At 42.4% G+C, this 21,579-nt stretch overlaps 1 protein-coding gene across 5 annotated transcripts; it reads right to left on the bottom strand.

Annotated features, from left to right (window-relative positions):
• Positions 1 to 2,321: 2,321 nt before the first annotated feature.
• LOC118081929 (sulfotransferase 6B1-like) lies at positions 2,322 to 19,694 on the bottom strand. Of its 5 annotated transcripts, none has more exons than XM_060272830.1 (8): positions 19,568 to 19,694; positions 18,896 to 19,141; positions 17,771 to 17,907; positions 16,500 to 16,589; positions 14,468 to 14,594; positions 12,117 to 12,211; positions 9,819 to 9,975; positions 2,322 to 3,320 (listed from the first exon to the last, which is right to left on the bottom strand). In XM_060272830.1, exons 2-8 carry the CDS (start codon positions 19,095 to 19,097, stop codon positions 3,289 to 3,291), a joined length of 840 nt encoding a protein of 279 aa, XP_060128813.1. In that variant the 5' UTR covers positions 19,098 to 19,141; positions 19,568 to 19,694; the 3' UTR covers positions 2,322 to 3,288. The 5 variants fall into 5 exon arrangements, with proteins under 5 accessions (XP_060128813.1, XP_060128815.1, XP_060128810.1 ...); XM_060272832.1 differs by lacking the exon at positions 2,322 to 3,320 and adding an exon at positions 3,327 to 8,013; XM_060272827.1 differs by lacking the exon at positions 2,322 to 3,320 and adding an exon at positions 8,023 to 8,924.
• Positions 19,695 to 21,579: the final 1,885 nt, after the last annotated feature.

Below are 21,579 nucleotides of genomic sequence, written 5' to 3'. Positions count from 1 at the left end.
CTCGTACTCACGCAATCCATAGATTTTGATTATGCTGTGCAGAAACCCCAAGCCAAACTGAGGACACAGATGATGCCTTCCTGGAACAGATGGCCAAGCATTCCAAAGGAAGTGAGATAGTAGTAATGGGGGATTTCAACTATCCTGATATTTGTTGGATGTCAAACTCAGCCAAGAGCATAAGGTCGAACAGATTCCTCACTGGCCTTGCAGACAACTTCATTGTCCAGAAAGTGGGAGAAGCAACAAGAGGATCAGCCATTTTAGATCTGGTCCTAACCAATAGTGATGACTTGGTTAGTGGGGTAGAAGTGGCAGGATCATTAGGTGGGAGTGACCATGCTCTTCTGGAGTTTATTATCCAGCGGAAAGGAGCAACCAAGCATACTAAGGTCCAAATTCTAGACTTTAAGAAAGCCGACTTCAGAAAACTTAGGGAAACGCTGGGTGAAATCCCATGGACAGTAATACTAAAAGGGAAGGGAGTTCATGATGGTTGGGAGTTTGTTAAAAGGGAGATATTAAAAGCACAACTTCAGGCAATACCAATGAGACGGAAACATGGAAGGTGCCTAAAGAAGCCAGGCTGGCTATCTAAAGAACTTTTGACTGAGTTAAGATTTAAAAGGGATATGTACAAAAAATGGAAAAGGGGGGAAATCTCCAGAGAGGAATTCAAACATATAGCCAGCACGTGTAGAGACAAAGTCAGAAAAGCTAAAGCACAGAATGAACTCAGGCTCGCCAGAGAGGTTAAAAGCAACAAAAAGGGCTTTTATGGGTATGTCCGTAGCAAAAGGAAAAACAAGGAAACAGTGGGGTCACTCAGAGGAGAAGATGGTGAAATGCAAACAGGGGACAGAGAAAGGGCAGAACTCCTCAATGCCTTCTTTGCCTCAGTCTTCTCCAAGAAAGAAAACAACGCCCGACCTGAAGAATATGGAGCAGATGATTCAGCAGGGGAAACACAGCCCAGAATAAGTAAGGAGGTAGTACAAGAATACTTGGCTAGTTTAGATGTATTCAAGTCTCCAGGGCCAGATGAACTACATCCAAGAGTATTAAAAGAACTGGCAGAGGTGATTTCAGAACCACTGGCAATAATCTTTGAAAATTCCTGGAGAACAGGCGAAGTTCCAGCAGACTGGAGGAGGGCAAATGTTGTCCCTATTTTCAAAAAGGGGAAAAGAGAGGACCCAAACAATTACCGCCCAGTCAGCCTGACATCAATACCAGGAAAGATTCTAGAGCAGATCATTAAGCAAACAGTCTGTGAGCACCTAGAAAGAAACTCTGTGATCACTAAAAGTCAGCATGGGTTCCTGAAAAATAAGTCATGTCAGACTAATCTGATCTCATTTTTTGACAGAATTACAAGCCTGGTAGATGAAGGGAACGCTGTGGATGTAGCCTATCTTGATTTCAGCAAGGCCTTTGACAAGGTGCCCCATGATATTCTTGTAAAGAAGCTGGTAAAATGTGGGCTAGACAATGCTACCATTCAGTGGATTTGTAGCTGGCTTACTGACCGAACCCAAAGGGTGCTCATCAATGGCTCCTCCTCATCCTGGAGAGTAGTGACTAGTGGGGTGCCACAGGGTTCTGTCTTGGGCCCAGTCTTGTTCAACATCTTTATCAATGACTTGGATGATGGGCTTGAGGGAATCCTGAGCAAGTTTGCAGATGACACCAAGTTGGGAGGGGTGGCTAACACCCCAGAGGACAGGATCACACTTCAGAATGACCTTAACAGATTAGACAACTGGGCCAAAGCAAACAAGATGAATTTTAACAAGGAGAAATGTAAAGTACTACACTTGGGCAAAAAAAATGAAAGGCACAGATACAGGATGGGAGACACCTGGCTTGAGAGCAGTACATGTGAAAAGGATCTAGGAGTTTTGGTTGACCACAAACTTGACATGAGTCAGCAGTGTGATGCAGCAGCTAAAAAAGCCAATGCAATTCTGGGCTGCATCAATAGGAGTATAGCATCTAGATCAAGGGAAGTAATAGTACCACTGTATTCTGCTCTGGTCAGACCTCACCTGGAGTATTGTGTCCAGTTCTGGGCACCACAGTTCAAGAAGGATACTGATAAGCTGGAACGTGTCCAGAAGAGGGCAACCAAAATGGTCAAAGGCCTGGAAACGATGCCTTATGAGGAACGGCTTAGGGAGCTGGGTATGTTTAGCCTGGAGAAGAGAAGGTTAAGGGGTGATATGATAACCATGTTCAAATATATAAAAGGATGTCATATAAAGGAGGGAGAAAGGTTGTTTTCTGCTGCTCCAGAGAAGCGGACACGGAGCAACGGATTCAAACTACAAGAAAGAAAATTCCACCTAAACATTAGGAAGAACTTCCTGACAGTAAGAGCTGTTCGGCAGTGGAATTTGCTGCCAAGGAGTGTGGTGGAGTCTCCTTCTTTGGAGGTCTTCAAGCAGAGGCTTGACAGCCATCTGTCAGGAATGCTTTGATGGTGTTTCCTGCTTGGCAGGGGGTTGGACTGGATGGCCCTTGTGGTCTCTTCCAGCTCTATGATTCTATGATTCTATGATTCTATGATTCTATGAATCCTGCCCTCGACTTTCTGGATAATGCAAGAGGAGCGCTTTCCCCTCCCCCTGCCTCTTTCTCAGGATGCTTTTTTCTCAGGATGATGATGATGATGAAATTTCAGCAGTTTGAACCTACTTTATTTAAGGGGTGTGTGAGAATGAGTGTCCTCTTCCATTATACTGTTATAGATTAGGGGGACACCCCCCAAAAAAAACCCCTAGAAATTAATAAGTGCTAGGATTTTGATTATTTGGGAAGGGAGAAATACCAGTTGCAGAGGAATTTCCACATGGAAGGCCACATTTGGCCTATGGGCCTGAGTTTCCCCACCCCTGATCTACAGGGAACACCCAGGAGAGGCCATCTGGAGATGTGGGTGGAAGTACAGTATCACCATTATGTGGGCTACTCTTGGCTTTCCCTCTGTTTTCCACCAGCTGCAGGGGAGGCTGTGGGTGTACTGAAACAACGCTTGAGCATGGCAATGGGCTAGATAAGGGTGAATAGACTTGATCCAGATAAGATGAAGGTGCTTTCAGTAGGCTACTCTTAGACCCAAGTTCTCCGTAGAGGTTGCACTCCTTCTAAAGGATCAGGTTAACAGTCTGGGGTCAGTTATTGGTACAGCATTCTCATTGCAGTTTCTTTCTATCAACTTCAGCAACCATACCTGGATGGAGATAGTTGGGTCATAGTCACCCATGCTCTGGAAACCTCCCATTCAGGCTATTGCAATGTTTTGCTGTGTGTCATTCTGCCTTTAAAAAGAAAAATAGCCCAGATTTTGCCGTTGATCCAAAATAGGGCCACAAGATAACTTACTGCAACAATGCAGTTGGATCATATCAAACCACTCCATTGTCAGGTAGACTGGCTCCTTGTCCATATACCTGTATTTGTATTTTTATGTTGCAAACTGCCCTGTGATCTTTGGATGAAGGGTGATATACAAATTTAATAAATAAATAAGGACCCAGTATAAAGAGTTAGGGCCCTTTAAGGCAGGAGTAGGCAACCTCAGGCCCGGGGGCCAGATGCGGCCCAATAGCCTTCTCAATCCAGCCCACAGATGGTCCGGGAATCAGTGTGTTTTTACATGAGTCGAATGTGTGCTTTTATTTAAAATGCATCTCTGGGTTATTTGTGGGGCCTGCCTGGTGTTTTTACATGAGTAGAATGTTTTTTTTTATTTCAAATGCATCTCTGGGTTATTTGTGGGGCATAGGAATTTGTTCATTCCTCCCCCCCAAATATAGTCCAGCCCACCACATGGTCTGAGGGACAGTGACCGGCCCATGGCTGAAAAAGGTTGCTGAGCCCTGCTTTGTGGCCTGTGATCATGTTTCTTGAAAGATCACTTTCTTTCATGTATGGCTACTAGTCATGAATACAGTGGTACCTTAGTTCCTGAACGGCTTAGTTGTCAAACAAATCAGCTCCCGGACGCCGCAAATCCAGAAGTAAGTGTTTTGGTTTGCGAATGTTTTTTGGAAGCCAAATGTCAGGAAGCTCCTGCAGCCAATCGGAAGCTGCACCTTGGTTTTCAAATGGTTTCGGGCATCAAGTGGACTCCCGGAATGGATTTAGTTCGAGAACCAAGGTGCCACTGTATATTATATCCAGTAAGAGAGGCAGCATAACTCAGAATAGCAATTGCTGGGAAACAGTAATACATGACCATTTTCTCCCCTTAGAGGGTAGTAGAAACAGGTCAAAGTGTTGCTGTGAGCACAGGTAACTGAGGCAATATGTACCGAGAGCATTTTACAAGAGGGTAAACAATGAGTCAGTGCAAAGAGTAGCACAGAATAAGGCAATTGATGACCTTCAACTCATAAGCAAGCTTGTTTCAGAGCTATCTGATTGCCTTCACTGGGTTTTTCTTAAACTATGGCATACTAGGAGTATACGAACAGCTGTGACCAGACCCTTACATAAAAGCATGCCTTAATTATGCTAGAAGCCGGTGAGGGTGGGGCCAGAGAACTATCTATTTGTCTGACTAGCTTTGTTTAAACTTTTACACACTAGGAGGGTGTGAACTTCTGGGACCACACCCTTACATAAAAGCTTTGCTTTAAATGCTTTAACTTGGTGTTCCCGGAACTCAAACCCTACCCTTTGACATTTGGAGCCCCAGGGCCTATGAAACATGATCTGAAAAGCACAATGTGATTGTTTAAGAGGCACTGTAGGCTTGGAATTAAAAAAAAGGCATTCCCTGATCAGTAATGTTGCCTGCACACAGAACTAATGGATTGGCTTGCATATGTTTTACTGTTTTCAGATAGATCTGCTGTCTTTTGCAATTCTTTTGCAATGTTCTGTTGTGGACTGCTTTTGATTTTTTTAAAACCTAAAACAGGGATCCCCAAACTAAGGCCCGGGGGCCGGATGCGGCCCAATTGCCTTCTAAATCCGGCCCGTGAATGATCCAGGAATCAGCATGTTTTTACATGAGTAGAATGCATTCTTTTATTTAAAATGCATCTCTTTGTTATTTGTAGGGCCTGCCTGGTGTTTTTACATGGGTAGAATGTGTCCTTTTATTTAAAATGCATCTCTGGGTTATTTGTGGGGCATCGGAATTCATTCATATATTTTTTTCAAAATATAGTCCAGCCCCCCACAAGGTCTGAGGGACAGTGGACAGGCCCCCTGCCGAAAAAGTTTGCTGACCCCTGATCTAAAACAGTATATAAATATTTTTAATTAAATAAAATGAATAAGTGAAACGAAAGATCCTGGAGTAGTTCTTTCAACATTAGGGGTTGTGATGTCCAGAGTGACATCACAACCCCTAATGTTGTCACTTTACTTCATAGGGATTACATTCCTTTAGGATGCTGGGGTTTTTTTACCGGTCACAGATTTTCCTGTTCACAGTCTTTTTCACTCCCCTTGATCAACCGGTTTTCAACTTATACCCATGGATGATAGATAGTCTGTAGAGTCGCACCACAGGCTTGTTTTTGCTTCTTAAAGTCTCTCTCTGTGCCTGTGACAATATCACTACATACAGACTATTTTGGATGTAACAAGTTCCCTTATATGCACAGGGGTATGGATTAAATCCAGACGGTGGTCCCTTGTTTTACTTGTCAGTTTCAAATGCATCCAGAAAAGCAGATGTCATGGTACAAGAAGAACAAGACAGAGATTTAAAGCATTGAGAATCACTACATGACTCCTGTCAGGAGTCCAGGTTCCCAGCTTGATAACACAGTAAGCATAGGTAATTAGAAAGGAGAATGTATTGCAAAAACAAACAGATAGCTGACAAAGCTTCCGGCATCAACAGAAGATATTGAACTTACAACCCTTACATCTCTTGTTTTGCTTCCTATCTAGCAGCCCTCCCATTCGCCAACTCTTTGGATTTAATAAAAAAATTCCTTCCAGTAGCACCTTAGAGACCAACTATGTTTGTTATCGGTATGAGCTTTCTTGTGCATGCACACTTCTTCAGATACAAAGGATTTTTAAAATTTTGTTTCAACTACTGCAGACCAACACAGCTACCTACCTGTAACTAGATCTTTGGACTTAGTGGATCAGCTGCAGAGAGAGGCTGTCTCTGAATCTATTCGCGCCTATTTGTGCTTCCTGCGAGCTTTGTCTGTGTTCTAGCCTGCTCTCAGCTACTGCCTTATCAGCCTCTCTGTCAAGGTCAGGAAGAGCTGAAGTCTGCAGCTGCTGGCTCTTCCCTGCCTGACTAACATCTTAGCCTCTCTGTTCCTGGCTAGTTTCTGCAGTTGGCTGCAAACCTTCGCTTGGAGCTGGCTTATTCCTGACAAAACCATATGATTTAAGCTATTTATTTTTTCAATTCATATCTCAATACCACCCCCGCCCCTGCAGAACACAACACAAGGTACAAACAGTACAAACTGCCTCCAATGGACTCACTGACCCTAACCCTAACCCTAACTCTGAACTATTTTGCCTCTTCAACATTGCTGTAACATGTACTTTTGAACCTTACCCTTGGAATGCTAAGGCAATTTAAAGGAGCAAATCACAAGCTACTTAGAGGACAGACACATGCATATTAGAAAGAGATTATTATGTTGGGAGGCTAAGTATCTATGCTATGGTGGGTGAGACTAGTATAAGTAAAGCCAACCCATACAAATTGTTTCAAATATGTATATTTTTTTCCATTGTTGGTGGAAAATAGCAGATGGCAATTAGATTAGCTGGCCATAAAAATACAATGGATATAATTTCATTCCCCCCCCCTAATTTTGTGTTGGTTAGCGTTGTGATTCTTTGTGCTTTCTAATAAAAATGCAAGAGTATCATCATGCTGCAGTTTGCTTAGCCACAGGCAGGGGGTGCTGTGAACCACAGCATAATGAGAGATGGCAGCCCAGGTGAGCTGCAGTGGGTGAGAACAGGCTGCAGCAGCATCCCAGCTCTGCCAGCCCTGAGGTCCCTGTGTCTGAGATCCACATCTCCAGGCTGGCAGGCACCACTAGTGGCCACCTTCCTCCTCCCGGGCCAGTTTGGAGATCAGCTGCTTCTGGCCCTATTGGGATTATTACGATGTGGAGTCACTCTGGCAGCAGCATGGAAAGTAGGGAGATGGCCAGGAGGAGGAGTCAGCTGGCCTGGGAATCTACGACTGCTGCCACCAATCTCCAGACTGGCTGCCTGCCATTTCTGGCCTCCTTCCTATGCTGGTACTTTTGCTGCACCCACTTTTCACTTTTCATCTTGCTTGGCTGTGGTGGCATGAGGTACAAAGGAGAAGGTCTAAGCTGTTTACCTCCCTCCTTCTCCTCCTCCTCCTCCTCCTTTTTATAACGGGGTAAAGGAGCAGTGAGAGGACCCGTGCAAAAGGTTGACAGGATCAGGGCAAGGCAGGCTTTACAGGCAATCCCCCTTGCAACTTCTGATGCTGGGATTTTGACAGGTGTGTGTGTGAGAGAGGCAATTCACCTGTCTCCCCCTCCCCCCCAAATTTTTTTTATTGATTTTCAAAGATTGCAAATTCACAAAAACAAAGACAAAAAAAGAATGAAAACATAAAAAAGAAAAACATAGCAATTCTAACATTTTAATTAACATTGTAGACTTCCTCGATTCCCCTCACACTGGGTCCATTTTTAACTCCAAATTAAGCAATTTTCATTTATTATCGTAAATCATTCTAACAATTTTTTTTCATTATCTCACAACTATTTCTATTCTTAAAAGCATCGACTATCTTCCACCCATAATTCATCTTAATCCAAATCTAAATTTATTTTCCCAGCCATCTATCCTCTATTTCTCCCCTTAGCCTCAAATTTATACCCCAAAATTTTCCATACATTCAAATATTATTTCTATTATCATAATAACATTTAAACACTTAAATCTAATTCAGCCCCCCCCCCTTCCCCTGGACTCAGGGTCTCCCAGATGAATCAGCCAGTTCCATAGGTCATTCCAGTTTCGGGCCATCTTGATCAGTCAAAAATAAATAAATAGCATCCATTATTACTCCTCACCCCACTCCTGCTCTTTCACCACCTATCCACCACTCTCCCTTCTTCGTCCCCTGCTGCCTCCCCAATTTCCTAGCTGTTGCACAATACCATCCAACTACCGTACATTTCCACTTTTCAGCCCTGTCTCATTTTTGGTTCGAGGCAACTCACCTGTCAGTCATGTGATACTGCAATGCCATCATGTGACTGGCAAGCAGATTGCCCCACCCACATTACAAAGCTAGCCCAGGGGTTGGCAAAGTCTAGTTTTGTGGAGGTTGGCAAAAGGTGGCGGGGAGTTTGGCAAGCGGTTAGGGGTGGGGTTGGTGAGCAATGCAAGCAGAGCCACAACTCCCAGTATAAACATATTTGGATAATACATCTGCTTTGACAGTTTAGTGTAATAATCTAAAATGCATAACCCGGCTAGTCTACCTGATGAAAAATTAGTGAAACGGAAAAAGTGTGTTTCTACAGTGACAAAAGACTAATCAAATAAAATATATCATTTTACAAAGCTTATATCTTTGAAATAACAATCTGGCATCTATCTGATAAGGATTAATTACAGGAGGAGTATATGTATATATTGAAAGCTTTCACCCCCCCAAAAAGCTGATATAATTTCTCTTGCCCTTTCATATAGATATAATGTTTATGAATTCATTCCAAAAACCTGGATTTCTTGCTGTCCTTGAAATTCAGCGGATCATTTATGAATCCACTCCTAGTAGTTACATCTGTTCTTCAGTCTTCATTATTTACAATAGACATCATATTTTATATTTGATCCCACCTTGGTCCCTGCTAATCTCTCTTTGAATATTCTGTCCATTTCCTCACTATTTTCTTGACTGAAAAGTGTCTTCCAGTCACTTACACCACCTGAAAACAAGGGAATATAAAATTGTGTGTGTGTGTGTGTATATATATACCGTATATACTTCCACAAGCAACCATGATTTTCTATTTGTGGTCCCGAAATCACATATTTTAGTAATAATAATAATAATAATAAATATATTATTTATACCCCGCCCATCTGGCTGGGTTTCCCCAGCCACTCTGGGCGGCTTACAACAGAAAAATGAAATAAAATAATTAAACATTAAAAGCCTCCCTAAACAGGGCTGCCTTCAGATGTCTTCTAAAAATCTGGTAGCTGTTTTCCTCTTTGACATCTGATGGGAGGGCATTCCACAGGGCAGGCGCCACCACCGAGAAGGCCCTCTGATTAGTTCCCTGCAACTTGGCTTCTCGCAACGAGGGAGCCGTCAGAAGGCCCTCGGTACTGGACCTGCAGTTGCAGGTAAGCATTAGTAAGTCCAAAGCATTACTGGAACTACTAAAGCATATTAATTACTTTTGTGAATAAATAATTTTATTATTTTTACCCCGCCTTTCCGGCTGGGCCTCCCCAGCCTCTCTGGGTGCCCTCCAACACACATAAAAACATAATAAAATGTCAAACATTATAAATGATGAGTAACACAATTCCTACCCTTTGTGGTGCTGGGATTTTGTTACTTTTTCAATTATTATTTTTTAGACATTTCACTCTCTTTTTCTGCAGTCTAAATAAAATACAGATCCCCTGAAGAATTTTGGGATGCTTCCCCTGAAATCTTCTTGTTTTTTTTTTCTTATGCAATGCATAAAAGCTATTTATTCATAGTCTTGGGTGATTTTCCCAAAGCTGGCAGAAGAATGTGGACACAATCTTGGCCTCCAATAGGGAGAGGACATTTGAGAGAGTGTAGGTTGCTTTATAGCACTTACCTTTACGGAAAAGAACATCACCAAATCCTCCATGGGTGGATTTGGAATTGCCTTTCATTGCTTTGAAAGTGCTCCTTTCTGCAACACCAAGACAGTCTTCGTCACTTAGGTTCAGTTCAAAGAATTCAGCTATTTTTTTGGCTCCTGCAACTGTGTTCTGCAAAGAGAAAAGGGGAAAGCAATGTGTGTGATACTCTGATCAGATGTTTGATGAAGCACCGCAAGTTAATCAAACTTACTTATATAAATTCATACATCCAACAAATAAATCCGGCTTGCTTAGGAAAGGTCTCAATGCAACACACTTTACTTCCATTTAAGGTACAGGTAATGAGACCCAGGTGGCGCTGTGGTTAAACCACTGAGCCTAGGGCTTGCTGATCAGAAGGTCGGCGGTTCAAATCCCTGTGACGGGGTGAGCTCCCGTTGCTTGGTCCCAGCTCCTGCCAACCTAGCAGTTCGAAAGCACGTCAAAATGCAAGTAGATAAATAGGAACCGCTACAGCGGGAAGGTAAACGGCGTTTCCATGTGCTGCTCTGGTTTGCCAGAAGCGGCTTTGTCATGCTGGCCACATGACCTGGAAGCTATACGCCGGCTCCCTCGGCCAATAATGCGAGATGAGCACGCAACCCCAGAGTCGGTCACGACTGGACCTAATGGTCAGGGGTCCCTTTACCTTTACCTTAAGGTACAGGTAAAGGTAAAGGTAAAGGACCCCTGGATGGTTAAGTCCAGTCAAAGGCAACTATGGGGTTGCGGCGCTCATCTCGCTTTCAGGCCGTTTGTCCACAGACAGCTTTCCGGGCCATGTGGCCAGCATGACTAAACCGCTTCTGGTGCAACAGAACACTGTGACGGAAACCAGAGCGCATGGAAACGCCATTTACCTTCCCGCTGGAGCGGCACCTATTTATCTAGTTGCTCTGGAGTGCTTTCGATATGCTAGGTTGGCAGGAGCTGGGACTGAGCAACGGGAGCTCACCCCATTGTGGGGATTCGAACAGCCAACCTTCTGATCAGCAATCAGTGGTTTAGACCACAGCGCCACTCGCATCCATTTGCAGTATACCTATGTTGATTACAGGGGCATGCAAAGCCATGTTCTTGTGAAGTCAGACCCTTCATCCATCTAGCTTCCACCATTTGCTAGGAATCACAGGAGGGGAGAGTGCTCTTGTCCTTGGGTCTTGCTTGCAGCTTTCCCACAATCATGGTTGGCTACTGTGAGAATGGAATGCTGGACTAGATGGGCCATTGGCCTAGTCCCATAGAGCTTGCCTTATGTTCTTAGCTCATTACTGTCTACACTGTCTAAGCTCACCTAATGGTGTTTCTGGGGATAGAGTCTGGGGGCCGTCCGCAAGCAAAACAGACATTCTATCACTAAACAATGGCCTTTCCCCATACATACAATTTATGTATTTTCATGCTTTTGTATTACAGAAGTGCCTGCTGGCGTTCTTGTTCTTTATAGCCTGGTGTGGCGACTCAAATGCAAGTTCTCCAGTTATATAGCAAAACACTGCCTGCAACATCTTCTGCATGTATGAACCTCAGTTCAGTTGAGCTAGGCTCAGCTCAAAGGGGCCTCTTCCAACCTGAAATGGGGTCATGCAAGAGATATTTGAGGATTCTGCTTATTTCACTTATGGAAGCAAACACTTGTGCACTGCTCGGAGCATTGTTATCCTTCTGCTTTTGAACTGCTCTGAATTTTGTGCTGCAGTTTTTGGCTTCAATAATGTACAGTGGTACCTCGACTTACGAAGTACTCGACTTCCGTTTTTTTCGAGTTACAAGCGGCAAAAACAGCCCTGTGCTTACGGTTTTTTTGAGCCTCCGAAGGAAAACACAGCGCTTTTAGATGCGGTTTCCTCGACTTACGAAGTTTTAGATGCGGTTTACTCGACTTGCGAATGTTTCTGTTTCCGGTTTTGTTTTGTTTTTTTAAAGGGGAAGCCGCTTTTTCGACTTCCGAAATTTTAGACCTACAAAGGTGCCTTCGGAACAGAGTATCTTCGTAAGTCGAGGTACCACTGTACATTCGGCCATCGAAAATGGGTGGAAATCACTTAAATGTCAGGAAAAATCCAGACATATGGCAGCCCATGTGGGAAGTGTAGTTTTTGGCTAATTTCCTCAAAAATAGCTTTTAACAGCTTTGGCCAAAAGAAAAGGGAAAAAAGCTCAACAACTTTGCTAGGGTTGACATATTTCACTTTTTGAAATATAGCAACCCTGTTTTAGCTGAACAATTGCCTGAACTACGAGGTATATCTGAACATGATTAACCTTACCTCTTTCAGGTCTTCATATGTTATTGGCATGACATTTTCTTTATCAATGAATTTGTTCCACACGGAAAGATATTCAATATAGGAACCCCAGGGCACTGGCAAAAATTAGATCATACAGTAATAGTGAGAGCAAGATTTATACACAATAATCTTGTAGTAAGTCCCATTGAACCCAATGGTTCAATGCATGCAAAAGGTTGAACTTCCTGTTAAGAATAAGTATAGAATTTGTATAACAATCTTTATAACATCTTCATTTTATGCAAACACCATGGCTAAGCACAGGATTACATGTTAGACTTACTCTATGCCCCTCAAATTGGGAATGTGCCATGCAGAATTGTTCTGCACACCATCATGAGGGAGAGAATCATAGAATCATAGAGTTGGAAGAGACCACAAGGGTCATCCAGTCCAACCCCCTGCCAAGCAGGAAACACCATCAAAGCATTCCTGACAGATGGCTGTCAAGCCATTGCTTAAAGACCTCCAAAGAAGGCGACTCCACCACACTCCTTGGCAACAAATCCCACTGTCGAACAGCTCTTACTGTTAGGAAGTTCTTCCTAATGTTTAGGTGGAATCTTCTACACTGGGATGTAGCCTTCACAATGGCTGACTGTAATGGACAGTAGTGGTGGGGTTGCTGGTGCTTACCTGACCTCCCACCAGCTGAGTTGCTGCTGCTTACTGGGAACCTTGACCTTCTCCACTCTCACCTGTAAGCAGCAGTGGTGACTCAGCCACCAGAAGGTCAAGAGAATACCATTGCCCAGTATGTCCCTATCCAGAAGTCCTGATAAACTGGGCAAAATGGAAGTTTGGCACTAGGAAGCAGGCGCACAAAGCTGGGCACAACATTGGGGGGGCAGTCACACGTGCATGACATCACATGCGATGGGGGGGAGCGGGAATGGCAAAAACATCCTCCAAGACTCCCGTCCCATGGGAGGCAGGGGATGGTGGCCCCCTCAATATTGGGAGGGGAGAGCCCCAGGCCTCAAAACAGGGCCAGCTCTAGGTAGACTCCCGGTAGTGCGGTGTGTCAGGGCGCCGGGCCGGTAGGCGGGGCGCAGCGCGGCAAAGCCGCGCGGAAACCATGCTGCACCCTGTGAGGGCGGGGGCGCCAGAGCAATCTCCGCCCCTCAGCACCAGGGCGCCCGACCTGCTCGAGATTGCCCTGCCTGAAAATATTGAGGGGGCTGAAGCCCTTTGTGCCCCATATACCCCATATTCACGGTGCCCCTGCTCGAAAGCAATATTAATCAGGATTTCCTTCAGTTGCAAAGAGCATGCCTGCCCAATGATCTGTAAACTGATCATGAAAATACAAATTTTTTTTTTTGATGTGGAATGAAATGTGCCTCCCTTTTGCTTCAACTCTCACCCCCAAACCCTGGGCCTTAATAGTATCAAAAGCCTGAGAAGCACTGGAATCACCATATGGTAACGTTGGTGCTCCATGGTTCTCATTTAACTGAATCTCAAAAAACAAATTTATGTCGGTATAGTAAATCAGGATTTTTGAGCATGGGAATTAGGACTGTCCAGCTGATGGACTCCGCAAGGAGGCATTCAATCTGAACTGTCTGTACAAGTCAATCTAAGCAGCAAGTTTGCCACTTCCTAAGAAGTGAGGCCTGGTGTACCTGTAACACCATAGTTCAGTGTTACATACAGGAGTTTCTGACTCATGTGTTTCCCCTTCCTACTACTCTTCAGTTCGCAAGGAGATTGGAAACATCTGCTTCCATTTTCAACTAAATGCCATTTGTTGTTATGTTCAATTAGGGAATTGTGGTTGGTGTTAACTATGGTTTATCGGATGAAGCTAGGATCATTATCCACTGTCAGAGGATGCTTTGTTAAGATAAACTACAATTAACATTAATTATAGTTTGTCCTGGTTCAGACTTAGCAGTAAACTATGGTTAGTTAAAATTGTAAGCCTCGTGGGCACACTTAATATAATAATTATTTCCCAATAAAGCTGAGGAAGAAACATCAATGTTCACAATGAATTTTTTTAAAGGCTTTACAATATAATCTCTTCAAATTCAACATTGGATGACTTTAGAGAAGACATAAAATCACTAGGTTGTATCCAACAAAGTCATACAATTTGTGCAAGGACTTCCTCTTGTGCCACAATGGCACTTCCTCTCCCTTTCCTCTTCCTACATACCCCACACTCCCCAAATCTGCTTGGGAGGGTTGGGGATCCCCCAGAACAGATTTGGAGGATGGCACACGAACAACTTTGTTAGATACAAACCATTGTATTTTTCATAGTATATGCATTATTATTATTATTATTATAATTGACATAGATAGGAAAAGGAAATGTCTACTTTGTCCTTCCATTAAAGCTCGGAAGTATGCTTCAAATTTATCATAAGGGGGATATGGAGCAAAAGTGTTCGAAAAATGGAAAAAAGATGCAGCGACATCCTTTGGATTCCGAATCAGCAGCAATATCTAGAAAATGAAAACATGAGAATGATAAGTGTGAGATGATAGAATTGCAGTATCTACAATATACCATATTATTCATAAATCAATGTCAGGGACTGGACTGAGGAGGAGGAGTGGTAGAAACCGCCTCCCCAACCTGACCCTCCCAGGGAGGAGGAAGAGGAAGAAACTATAGCTTTACAACAGTGATTTGCGGGAGGTCACAGCTCAGAGGCAGAAGAGAGGAAAAGTTGGGAAATAATTGGAGAGGAGGAGCAGGCAGAACCAGAGCAGCAGCTGGCTGACACGTTGTCACTACAAAGCATTACAGGCCCACCATCTCCTAGAACCTGGCAAGCTTTAAAAGTAGGAGAGCAAAGATCTCAAAGACAGAGGGCACTTAGCGGCATCCATAGAGGAGGTGATGGTGATGACGAATGAGGAAGTGGGAGAGACGGGGGGGGTGGAGATTCAGTCGGGACAACGCCATTATCCAAGAGGTTGGGTTCTATAGCCTCTCTGTAAAGTTTAAAATAAAAAAGGATGGTAAGAAACTTTTCCTTGTCTTTATACTTCCCTGGGCAACCAGCCAGGAGCCTCTGGCAGTACCCTGGCAATCAATTAATGCACCACATATTATCACTGCAATGGAGTGAGACCCATTGCAGTCATTGTGATGTCTGAATACAATACAAACAGGACATGAGTGCAACATTATTCCCACTTGCGTTCCTCAGCAACTAGTGCTCTCCCAGCCATCATGACTAGTGGCCATGACTCGTTTCATCTTCCATGAATTTGTCTAACCTCTTTAGACGAGAAGCTTTCACCCCCACCCACCCCCGGACTGGCTGTCATCCACATTCATTTTATCTGGTAAAAGGTACCTTCTTTCCCGCTGCTTGTAGCTACTGATTATCAAGTACAAACATGTCCTGTTGCTACTATGGGATTTCCTATGCGGTGCAAATTGGACCAAGTCACGCTACACAAAAGGCGGCCAGAAAACACACCTTCAAATCTCACACTGTGAGACAATTGTTGCGTTATACTTAAGCGGAACAAGGGATGGAGTAGAATGTCAGCACCAGGATTAAAGCAATAAACCAGCCCATTGCAGTTCTGGCAGGACTTATTTCACCAGCTTTGATGGGCCATTGTTGATGGCAACAGGCCTGGATCTATTTCTTGCACCAGCCTGGGAGCTGGCATAGCAAAATTACAATTTGAACTTGGCATAGCAAAATTACAATTTGAACTTTCTCCCACACCACTCTTCTGCTCCGGCTGCTGCAAGTAACAGGATTGTAGATGCAGTTGTAGCTATGCTGCTCTGTTATATCCGATTTTGTTTATTTTTTTTAAAGTGCTTGTTTGTATATTGGATTCTTAGAACATATAACAGCATCATACACCCATATAGTAAAATATCTCTTCCCTAACCCAGAAGATGGAGTCTAGGCATACATGCAAAAAACAGAGTTAAGTTCCTATTCTAGACAACCATTTGTATAGAAACCAATAAAAAAGTTATGTTAACCAAAAGATTACATAATGTGAGGAGTGTCCTCTGTTTTCATCTGAGCTATATGCATAATAAACCTATACCAATCAGTTACAAAAGAGTCTTTATGCTTCACCCTTGTGCCAATGTTATTTTATTAGTGAATTTTTCTACAAGTGCTATTCTACATGCTTTACTGTACCAATTTGTCAGAAAAGCACCCTCTACCGGTAAGTTCTTCCAGTCGCTTGTTATTTATTCCAAGCCTGGCTGCTGGTAAAAAAAAAGAAAGCTTATTAGATGTTTGAGCTGTAAGTTAACAACTGCGAAAAGCACTTGACTTATTTGCTTATAGTTATGTGTTGGTTCAAGGCTGATCTACATACATGTACCACTTAAAATATTTTTGTGATAACAGTACTTACTTTGGCTTTATTCTTGAAGACGGATTTTGGAAGCTTATCAGGGCGGAGATGAGTAAAAATCACTCTCCTGGAGGGATAGCTGTTCATCCTCTTCCAGAGGCCAAATAAATAGGCATGAAATGGAAAATAGATTATTCGTTTTTTTAAAAGCCATCTTAAAAATAATAATAACCAGTTCTACTATTTGCCAACAGCAAAACTGATTGAGCAATCCAAGCTTTGTGCATGACTCTTGAAAACACTTCCAAGAACTTCAACATAGAAATTGAAGCTGAGCTGGAAAATTTGGAGAGAGCCCTTCCCTTGGGCAGCTTCTTTTAAAACTTGTTGTTGTTGTTGTTCCTGCTGCCACATCTAGAGTAGTGGCAGCAATGGAACTCTCCTTAGCGACCACTAAGACACTAGTTGGTGGCTGCCATTTTGACTCCCAGAATGTCCAAAACTGCATGCTATTCTGGGGCATTTTTGGAGGGGGAACCTCCTGCTGGGGGCCCCAATGCCATGCCCCTTCAAAAGGCATCTGGTTTTTTTAATATATATATTTTTTTAAAAAAAAACAAGCTTCTTGGGAGGGGTAAGTTTTCCCCACCCCAAAATTTGTCCTTAGCTGCACAGGTGTCAGTTGTTGTCAACAAAATCTGCCCTTACCGGTATCTACAACAGAAATCAGAATGCGTTGTTTATCTCCTGTCTGGCAGGTTACCTGTTAATGGTCACTTGCTTGTATTACCTGGGGAGCCTGACCAGTCTTTTTCAATGATAAATACTTACTGTAGTTCCTGATCCAGGTCACAGGCTCACCCTATCCATACACAGACATACCCTTAAGACAGGATTTGTGAACGAAAAGACAGTGGGGAGGTTTTTCCATTTTCCTTTGACCTTGCAGAGAAGAGATGATGTCCCTCCCAAATTGAAGATGTCAATTTGGGAGGGACAAAATGGTTTCAGAACTTTTTTCTGTGGGGTTTCAGACTTGTAGTTTGTATATTTATGTACGTGTTTGCTTGGTACATTTATGGACATTTATTACATATCTAAGACCTTAAAATTCTTATAACACAGTGCAATGAGTCGATGCACTTTTCATGGAAATGATAAGGGAAAACTTTGCCCAGAAGTCTCCTTAGGAAGGTCCACTTTAAACTTCAAGAACTATTCTACCAGAGTAGTGGAACTAATGCGACAAATGTGACAATGGGAGGGGGGATTGTGTATGGGCAATAAAATTATGTCTGAGCAATCCTGGTTTCATTACAAAGAGCACTAACCTGATATTTTTCAAGATCTCCAATTTCAAGATACGGAAATTCCGCAAGTAGCAATTTTTCGTTCAGTTTCTCCGGTTCGTGTTTCTTTGCAGATGTGACTACTAAATCTGTAACTATTTGGCCAACCCAGTTGGTACCTAGGAAAACACAGAGCTGGGAATGAAATGCTTTTTTTCAGACTGCCAAACAAATGCATAGGAATTGGAGAACTGATTAATTCATGAGCAAGAAGATTAGTGACTTTCAAGAAACTCTGATAGAAGACATTCTTTCCCATTTTTTTAATCATAATTGTTTTCTCTCCTCAAAAAGCAAAATTGCTTTGCCAGGAAACAAAGAAAAAATGAGATCTTTAAAGACTGCATTTTCACTGCATTTTCACTGACATACTTAAGGTGTGTGTGTGTGTATAAACAGAGAGACTTATTCACATATTCTTGTGAGTGTCACCTAGCTATTTATTTACCTTCCTGTTTATTTCATTAGTCTACCAAGACAGAGCAGTCTCTAGGCAACCTTGATGATAAAGTTTTAAAATATTGTTTAAAATAGGCCTGAAATCAAATTTAAGAACAAATTAAGACAGAAGGCAACAGCAGAAAACTAACTAATCTGAGTGACACTAATATTAAGCCTTATCCCATCAACTGCCTGCAAAAAGAGGAAATGTCGCACCAAGATGTCAGTTTCCCCATCAGATTCCAAAGCTCACTAGACGAGAGGCATATACTGTGTCAAACAGTAGAAATACATTTATCTTATTATATTTTTGTTTTACATTTAGACCTCCCTACATCTAGTCAGGATCCCTTGGTGGTTATATCAGATAAAGACGAGTGTCCTATCAAAACAGCTTATCTCATTTGAACTCTCTCTCCACATTAAAATGTCTACATTTGTAGCATATCCATTTGTCATCACAGTTCTGCAGCCAAAATATTCAGGGGATTAGAACTGTTGTTTTTGAGAACGATAATTTTTTCCTGTCTTTAGCTCTTTGCAAATTATGATATTATACTGCCATTTATTCAAGAAAATTTTGTTTGTTTGTTTTTTTGCATACTATCATTCCAGTCTCTACTAACACTTTGACTTTAGCCAATATTAAGATGTCCACACACTCACCAGATTTGCAGTATCCTGCTAGAATCACATCATCGCTTCTTGCGTCAAAAGATTCAAGAGCTTTGAACTGCTCTGGGCTGCAAAGAGCTGTAGGGTACACAACTCCGTCATAAGTAAATAGCATCTCCTCTCGAGTCATCTTTTCACCATCTTCCATTGCTTTTTCCAGAATGTCAATGAACTTCTGTCTAACGTAAGGCATTTTTTCAAAGGTCTCTTCTTCTTTCTCCTCTGGAAGTGGAGTGCCTGTAAAGGAAGGCAGAGACTTTGGCTTACACACTTGAGTTATAGGTGTTGCGTTTTTATGACAGCTTGCAAAAAGTAACCAAAGCCATCATATTATTATTATTTTTTAAAAGCATATAAAACAAACAAAAATTTAAATTTTGTCTTTTGTGTTGTAAATGTAAATATCTTTATTATGGTCAAAGACCAGAAGACAAATTATGACAAATATTGTTGATTGGGTTAAAAGAAGAATCTTTTGTGTTGAAAAAGAAGACCCTCAACCCTCAGCATTTTAAATAATAATAATAATAATAATAATAATAATAATAAATAATGTAATTGTTTTAGTCATTTAAAGGTTAGCAAAGGCATCGCCAAAGGTGCTTCTTTTTGGGGGGGGGAGTCCCAAAGGTGTGGAGCCCTTACCTAACCCCAGATTTTTACCTTCTGTAATCTGAGGAGCTCCAGTTAGGTTGAGCTGTGGACCAAACTGAGCAAAACTTTCCCTCCCAATCCCACGAAGCCTTTATACTCGTCTCAAGTCTCTCCCTTGTTCTGACATGCTGTTTATCCCACCCTCCTTGTTTCATGTATTTCTGGGTTGTTATGCAATCAGTGCAGATTTTGCAATATGCAAAGCCCAAAGTCCAGTTCCATCCAGTTTGGGTGAGAATGTCCAGTTTCCATCAAATATTACCCTAGGGATCAAGTGGCTGCAGTTCTCAGGCTTACTTGTTGCCTTGCTTGTTCAAAATGTTGCAGCCTACAGCTATTTTTGCATTCCATAATGCTTGCCTCCTCTTTTTCTCTTTCTCTTTTAGGATTTTTTGGCCCTTACTTTTTCCATTTTCTTCAACTTCTTTCACTGGGTGTGTTTCTCAGATAGTTACTGCTAGAAATCCGTTCCTTTCTTTTTCCACCATGTGACCACAAGCGCCTCTTCTATATTTGTGCAAATTTTTTGAGCTATGGTTACTAAATGCAACCAGAAAGCCACTCTGCACATGCTTTGGTACCTCGGATTTGCAGAATCACCCACCGACTTTCCTTAGACCCTATTCTTCGTTTGCCATGGTCTGCACCCCTTTTAGCACCAGGAGAAACCATCTGATATTCCAAGAAGTAGAGGACATTCAGTAATGAGGATCATCTCATAGATTGCTCATAGAATGGTGCATAGATATTGCTTGTGCTTACAATTTCCTGCCACCAAATAATATATCCATCCACAAAACCAGGCCAACACAGATCAACCTTGCACAACCCAGATTCCAACAGTGGTATATGGACAAAGTGTATATGGTCTCAACTGCAGCCTACATGTCAAAAGTCACATGAGTAGCATACATACCATATATGCAGGAAAATACAGTAGTACCTTGATTTTCAAACAGCTTAGTTCCCGAATGTTTTGGCTCCCGAACAATCGAAACCCAGAAGTGAGAATTCCAGTTTTCAAACTTCTTTTTGAAAGCTAAATGTCCGACAGGGCTTCCATAGCTTCCAATTGGCTGCAGGAGCTTCCTGCAGTCAATCAGAAGCTGTGCTTTGGTTTCGGAAGTCGAACAGACTTCCGGAATGCATTCTGTTCAAAAACCAAGGTACGACAGTATTAGGAAAGGAAGTTTTTATAAGCGGTTTAGGCTGCAAACCTAAGCACTTACCTGATGGAAATAAGCCCCAATGAAAACAACTGGGTTGACTTTTCCGTGGGCATGTATAGCAGGGTGGGCTGATGCAAATTGGAATCTAACAAGATCTGGGTGGCTCTATGTTGGCAACTGCTAGACTAAAGACTTTCCACCTCTGTGATTCCCATTTATAAAATGGGAAACATAATTAGAAGGGTCTTAGATGCATCTCAACATGGTATTACTGCGGTGCTCTCCATGCATAGGTTTATAAACTTCTATCATGTCATTTCTAACTCATATTTTCTTTAAACTAAAAAGTCCCAAGCGCTGCAACCTTTATTCATAGGAAATTGCTCGTGGTTGTTTTCTGCACCTTTCACAACTCTACAATAATCCTTTTTTAATTGAGGCAACCAGAACTGTATGCACAGTAATACAAATGTGGTTGCACCATAGATTTCTACAATGGCATTATGATATTGGCAGTTTTATTTTCAATTCCTTTCCTCATGATCCCTAGCACAGAATATGCCTTTTTCACAGCTACTGCACACTGAGGCTGACATCTTCACTGGGTCGACATCTTCACCCAGCTATCTACTATGACCCCGAGGTCTTGCTTCTGGCCCGTCACCCCTAGTTCAGACCCCATGAGTGCAAGGGTGAAATTAAGGTCTTTTGCTCCAACATGTGTCACTTTACTGTCCATTCACTCACTTTGGTGAGGTCCTTTCAGAGCTCTTGATAATCTCTTTTTGTTTTAACAACCTTGATCAATTCAGTGTCATCAGCAAACTTGATGTTTTTCCACTCTTTTGGGGG

The sequence above is a fragment of the Zootoca vivipara genome, chromosome 3 (assembly GCF_963506605.1).
Source record: "Zootoca vivipara chromosome 3, rZooViv1.1, whole genome shotgun sequence".
NCBI classification, from domain to species: Eukaryota; Metazoa; Chordata; class Lepidosauria; order Squamata; family Lacertidae; genus Zootoca; species Zootoca vivipara.
The sequence above is the reverse complement of the archived record's forward strand: the minus strand, read 5'-3'. Positions and strand labels throughout refer to the sequence as shown.

Coding starts and splice junctions, on each gene's coding strand:
- LOC118081929 (XM_060272827.1), bottom strand. CDS start 19,097: ATGCCTTACGTTAGACAGAAGTTCATTGACATTCTGGAAAAAGCAATG. Junction 14,595..16,499: donor TCTTCAAGAATAAAGCCAAA/GTAAGTACTGTT, acceptor TTCATTTTCTAG/ATATTGCTGCTGATTCGGAA. Junction 9,976..12,116: donor CATATGAAGACCTGAAAGAG/GTAAGGTTAATC, acceptor TTCTCTTTGCAG/AACACAGTTGCAGGAGCCAA.